The 5510-nt window shown below is 57.9% G+C and overlaps 2 protein-coding genes across 2 annotated transcripts in view; one reads left to right on the plus strand and one right to left on the minus strand.

Annotated features, from left to right (window-relative positions):
• Positions 1–818: 818 nt before the first annotated feature.
• LOC103799409 (sodium channel modifier 1-like) lies at positions 819–2378 on the plus strand (the record flags this gene model as incomplete). The annotated part of the gene is made up of 7 exons (XM_009071730.1): positions 819–889; positions 971–1059; positions 1361–1458; positions 1532–1626; positions 1842–1987; positions 2094–2211; positions 2279–2378. Coding segments are annotated over 7 exons (717 nt in total), but the record flags the coding sequence as incomplete, so codon positions are not given.
• Positions 2379–3357: 979 nt separating this feature from the next.
• The window catches only part of LOC103799410 (tropomodulin-4-like), a gene marked incomplete at its 5' end in the record, with an annotated part of 2264 nt that continues 111 nt past the window's right edge, over positions 3358–5510 (minus strand). The window contains 7 exons of the mRNA XM_009071731.1: positions 3358–3380; positions 3480–3624; positions 3692–3835; positions 4044–4151; positions 4642–4772; positions 4976–5065; positions 5502–5510. The exon at positions 5502–5510 is cut by the window's right edge and continues 111 nt beyond it. Coding sequence (XP_009069979.1) covers positions 3358–3380; positions 3480–3624; positions 3692–3835; positions 4044–4151; positions 4642–4772; positions 4976–5065; positions 5502–5510 — 650 coding nt within the window. The remainder of the gene's footprint in view (positions 3381–3479; positions 3625–3691; positions 3836–4043; positions 4152–4641; positions 4773–4975; positions 5066–5501) is intronic.

Below are 5510 nucleotides of genomic sequence, written 5' to 3' on the forward strand. Positions count from 1 at the left end.
GGATCGCTCCACCAAACTTGTGCAACCTGGGAGAAAAACTTCACAGTTTAGATACATTCAATGCTCAGACGTATTCATTATTTCCAGGAACGGGTGGTTATTATTACAATTAGTTCTCAGAAACCATTATCGTATTCTCCTCCCTCACCACCCCCATTTTGGCAACGGTCTGTGGTGGTCATCTGGGGGTCTTCAGGAGGAAGGCTGGTAGTCTTCATCGGTTCAAGCTCACCTCATCCCTTAGCACATGCGCATTATACTTGGTTTTTGCTATCTTGGTGAGCTCAGCACTCTTCTAGGTTAATTAGTTAAAGCAATCCTAGAATTAGCGTTCTAATTCAAGCTCACCTCATCCCTTAGCACATGCGCATTATACTTGGTTTTTGCTATCTTGGTGAGCTCAGCACTCTTCTAGGTTAATTAGTTAAAGCAATCCTAGAATTAGCGTTCTAATTCTTGATTTATGTCTTCCCTTGTAGTGTTCTATATGTCTGGTAAGATAGAGCAGTGTCCTGCTGTGGACTATTATCTTGCTGCACTTGATTCGTGTCTTTGTGGCCTACTTCTTGTTATCATCCCTAGGGAGCTGAGGGTCCTGGGACACCCTAATTCCCAGGTCCTCAGAGCAGGGTCCTCAGCCTGCCAAGGACCCATGGGAACACCCCATTTCCCTAGCTGAGCTCCCCTCAGCTCCCTTAGAGGTGAGCCCCAGGGCACCAAGGTCCCTGGGCTAAGTAGGGGCAGGGATGGGGATGCAGTCTGGGGCAAACTGGAGACAAGGGGGATTGAGGCCTTGCCTGCCTTGCCGTGCCCCCCAGAAACGCCGTGTCGCCGACCTGTTGGCCAACTGCATTCCTGAGGATGAGGCGCTGCTGCTGCGGAGCGGGAGGTGAGGGATCCCTGGCACAGCCGTCCTGGCCCCAACAGCGCTGGGGGAGTTCTGACAGTGTCCCCCCTCAACTGTGCACAGGTTTGCCTGCTCCGTGTGTCCTCATCGCCCCATCTTCGACACTCTGGACATCCTGGCAGTGCACAGGGCTGGCAAGAAGCATGCAGCCAGTGAGTGGAGGCCTGGGGACTGTCCCCTTGACTGTCCCCCTCCCTTGTCCCCACATCCTCTTTTCTGTCCCCATAGCACCTTTCTGTTTCCATGTCCCCTTCGTTCTCCCCACATCCCCTTCCCTGTTCTCACAGCCCTTTCCTTGTCTCTGTGTCTCCTTCCCTCTACACGTGCCCCTTCCCTATCCCCATGTCCTGTTCCCTCTCCCCTTCCCTGTCCATGTCTTCCCCTTCCGTGTCCCTGTGTTCCCTCTGCCCCTTTCCCCTTCCCTCCTTTCCTCCATTGCTTTCCTATTTCCAGGCCTGCAGCGATTCTACAGCCAGAATCGCTCGCTCCAGGCTGTGGCTCCCGTGCGGCAGCAGGAGGAGGAGGTGCAGGGGGAGGATCCAAGTGTGCAGGTGAGTGTGGCCTCACCTGTCTCACCTGTGGGACCCCTGTGGGACCCTTGTGAGCTGTGTTACCTCTTCCCAGGGCTCTCCGGCCCCACTCCTGGCACGGACACGGCGGATTGCCCGGAGTGCGCTGCTGAAATCCGCTCCCTACAGCAGCTGCTGCCGGAGGACAGGGTGAGGAGGATGAGAGAAAGCTCTGGAATTCCGGGAGGGGACTGTCAGGGTGAAGAGGATGGAGGAAAGCTCTAGGATTCTGAGAGAGATCTGGTGGGATGAGGAGGATAAGGGAAAAGTTCTGAAAATCCTGGGAAGGGGCTGGCAGCACTGTGGCCTCACTGCCATCAGGTGGTTTTGGGACATCCCTGACTCCTTCTCTTCTCCCATCGCAGGGTGAAGGGGAGCAGCTCCAGGACTGGCATCAGCCGGACAGGGCCAAGCGCTACTGGGATGCTGCCAAAGCCATTCTGGAGCGTCGGAGAAGCCATGGCTACCAGCCCTGTGGCACCGCTGCCAGAGCACCTCCATGGGCAAGCGGGTGAGAGCCAGGTGGCTATGCCACCACCTTTGGGTCAGGACACCTGGGTTCTCATGGGGCTCTCCTATTCCCAAGGGTCTCACCGCCACTTTGCTCCCCTTCCCAGATACTCCGAACATAGCTCCAGTGTGGAAAGGAAAAGCCTCCTTGATGGCGCCGAGCCAGCATGAGGGGCCTAGCCTGGAGCGGCTCCAGGTCCTGCGGCACTACCTGCGTCTGCGCAGGTGAGTGCCGCCTGGGCGGGAGGACCTGGGAATGAGCCCTCCCCTCACTCTGCCCATCCATCCCCAGTTCCGGCTGGATCCAGGATCCCTCTGGGAAGTGGGTGAAGGATGAGAACGCTGAGTTCGACTCTGACGAGGATGAGCCGCCGGTGCGGCTGCCAGCCTGAGTCCGCCTGTCCCAGTGCTGTCCCCAAACCTCCAGGAATAGAGGCTGCTGGAGAGGGCAGAGGTGTCTGAGCCATTGGGAAAGGTCCTGCCAAGGGGGAATTCTGAGGATCTCAGCATTTTCCCAGTCCACCTGGCGATGCTTTGGCGTGTTCCTATGACCTCGCTGTGGGTTGTGGCCTGTCCCTGCCCTGTCCCCTCCTATCTCTGCCCTGCTGCCTCTTGTCCCCTCCTGTCCATGGCCTATCCCTGCCCTGTCTGTGGCCCATGGCACGCTCTGTTTTTTGCATGCTGGCAGCTGCCTACAGGTCACGGCCTTCTGGGGTGGTGGCACTGTGTCCTCTCCCTCCTTCCCAGCTCCAGCACCTGCCTCAGTGCTCTGCAAAACACTCAAAGACTCCCAGTTTACCCACTTTCTTTTCCTGCCAGAATTTGCGTGCTCCTCTGTCGGGGCATACCCATGGGATTCCAAGCTGGCACCCCCATCCCCAGGACAGCATCTGCACCCCACCCAAGGGTCTCTCTGTACCCCAGGGCTGGATCCCATTCCTGGAAGGATCACCGGGAGGCACTTCCTGGGCATATGTTACCCATGGCCACTGAGATTTACCCACCTCATGCCTGATGGGACCTAAAAATCCTCCCTGTGTCCCTCGCTCCATGTCACTGAGCTGTGGGTGCCCTTCACCATGCCATAGGGCACCCAAATACCCACTGGGGGGTTGTCCTGCTCCCCCCACCCCTCCTGTATCCCACCCACCCAATCCTCGAGGTATAAACACTTCAATCTTGCTGAGTAGTCCCTATGGATTAAGGGGAGCAGGAGGCATCCCTGCTGCCATGCTGCCAGCAATTCCCTGCCTCAGCCCACCCCTAGAACCCCAGGGAATAAATCCTGCCCCAAAGCAATCCCAAATCCGCATCTGTCCATCTTTATTTCCAGCATTCCCCGGGCTCGCTCGTGCTGGGGTGGTGGTACTCTTAGGTCTTCTTCTGCTTGCGGCCTGGGGGCAGAGGAAGGCATGGGGCAGAGGAATGGGGTCGGGGGGGGAGAGGGTGGTCAGAGCCAGGATCCCCCAGTTCCTGCGCCGGGTAACACTCACGGAGCTCGTTATTGTGGGTGATGGCGCTGGCGGCGCGGGCACGGGGACCCTGCTGTGTGAAATGGTACCCAAAACGCACCACGGAGGGACATTGCTCCAGCATGGTGGCCATCTCCATCTCCACTGTGTCACCCAGCCGCTGGCACTGCAAGAGTGGCACGTTAGGGACACCCCTGTCCCCTCCTGGGCCACCCCAGGGTGCCTGTCCTTACCTGGTTGTCCACCTTAAGCTCACTGAGGGTGGTGTTGTGGTACATGGCCTTGATGATGCTCATCATCCCCGTGCTGGTGATGAAGTTGGATTCTATGTTGAGGCTCTGCAGGGTCTTGTTCTCCATCAGCATCTCGGCCACTGCCTGTTTGTCACCTTAGTGTCACCTCAGGGTGGCACCTCAGTATGGCAGCCCCTCTGCCATGACCCAGGCCACCGATGCCGCGGGAGGTGGTGGAAAAGCCGCTAACACCTGGTTTTGCTGATGCTCAGAATGGAGCACAGGACAGGGGACTGTCCCCATCCTGTCTAGGGATGTTTGGGGACACAGGGGATATAGGGCTGAGACTCACATTGGCTATGGGGTCATTGCTACGAGTGGCAACCAGGCTGAGCTTCTTGACGTGGGTATTGGTTTTCATGGCATCGCAGATGGCCTTCAGCGTGGTGATGGGAATGTCCTGTGACCAGGGCACATGGCTGTCACCAAGAGGGTGGGAACATCCCCAGGCAGGCAGGATGTCACTGAAGGGGTGTAAGTAGCATTGAGGGGACTGTAGATGGCTCTGGGGATACAAAGACATCCCCAGGAAGATGCTGGGTGTCACCCAAGGGGATGAAAGTGGTACCGAGGGAATGTGGAATGTCGCCAAAGAGTCGTGGATGCTCCTGGATGAGGAGCAGTGCCATGAAGTGCCTTAGAGCCACTTCAGAATGGGGACAAACACCCCATGGACACACCAAGATAGGGACCAGCCTCACAGGAGCACCTGGGACACCTTGGAACACAGTGTCCCACCCTGGGGTGGGACCCATCACCCTGGCAGCATCCAGGAACACCCTGGGACAGGGACCAGTCCCGTGGGGACACCCCAGAACCGGGACTAGCCGCTGGGGGACACCCCAGGGCAGGATGCAGCACCATGGGAACTGTGCCACCAGGTCCTTCACCTTGATGTTGTTGAGGTTGACCTCTTCCAGAGCCCCATCGTTGGCCTGAATCTGCCGCAGTGTCTCCTCCACGTTGGTGGGATTCGGAGGCTCATCTGGCACTGGCTTGTACATGTCAGGCTTCACCACACCTGAGACACACGCACATGCATGTGCGTGAGGACGCATGTGGCCACACACGGAGACGCGGATACGCAAGGACACCTTTGTGTGAAGTCACCACAGGGATTCCCAGAGGGGTTGTGGTCACCAAATCCCCCCCAAACAGTCCTGTGGAACCCATTTTCCTTGTCCTGAGGGGTTTGTTCATGTCCCCTCTTCCTGTGTCACTCACTGTTGATCCCCTCTGTGTTGGAGATGGTCCCACTGCAGATCGCATCATAGTACTGCTTGTTGCTCATCAGCGTGTACATGCCCAGGATGGCTGTGGAGAGATGGTGGGGTCAGAGAGTAACCCAGGATGCCCCTGTCCCCTCGGGGATGGTCATAACACCCCTGCCCATCCCGAGGCGGCTGGGGAAGCCACGAGGAGCAAGCAGCCCAGGGGCCAGAGGTGAAAGCTAAGCACAGGGGCACGGCGGCTGCTTTTAGCCAGGCCCTGGTGGGGACCCAGAGGGGTAGGGGGGGGCCTGGGTGGGACATGGGCGTGACATAGCTGTCTTGGTGCAAGGCCATAGTGTGACATGGCTACCCTCGTAGCTGTGGTGTAGCATGACTGTCCGTGTGCAGGGCTGTGGTGTGACAGAGCTGCCCTCGTGCAGGGCTGTGGTGTGATGTGGCTGTCCTGTACAAGGCTGTAGTACAAGGCACAACCCCATGCAAGGCTGTAGTACAAAGGCCCAGCCCCATATGAGACCCACCTGCGATGT

Source organism: Acanthisitta chloris, unplaced genomic scaffold (genome assembly GCF_000695815.1).
Source record: "Acanthisitta chloris isolate BGI_N310 unplaced genomic scaffold, ASM69581v1 scaffold9403, whole genome shotgun sequence".
NCBI lineage: Eukaryota > Metazoa > Chordata > Aves > Passeriformes > Acanthisittidae > Acanthisitta > Acanthisitta chloris.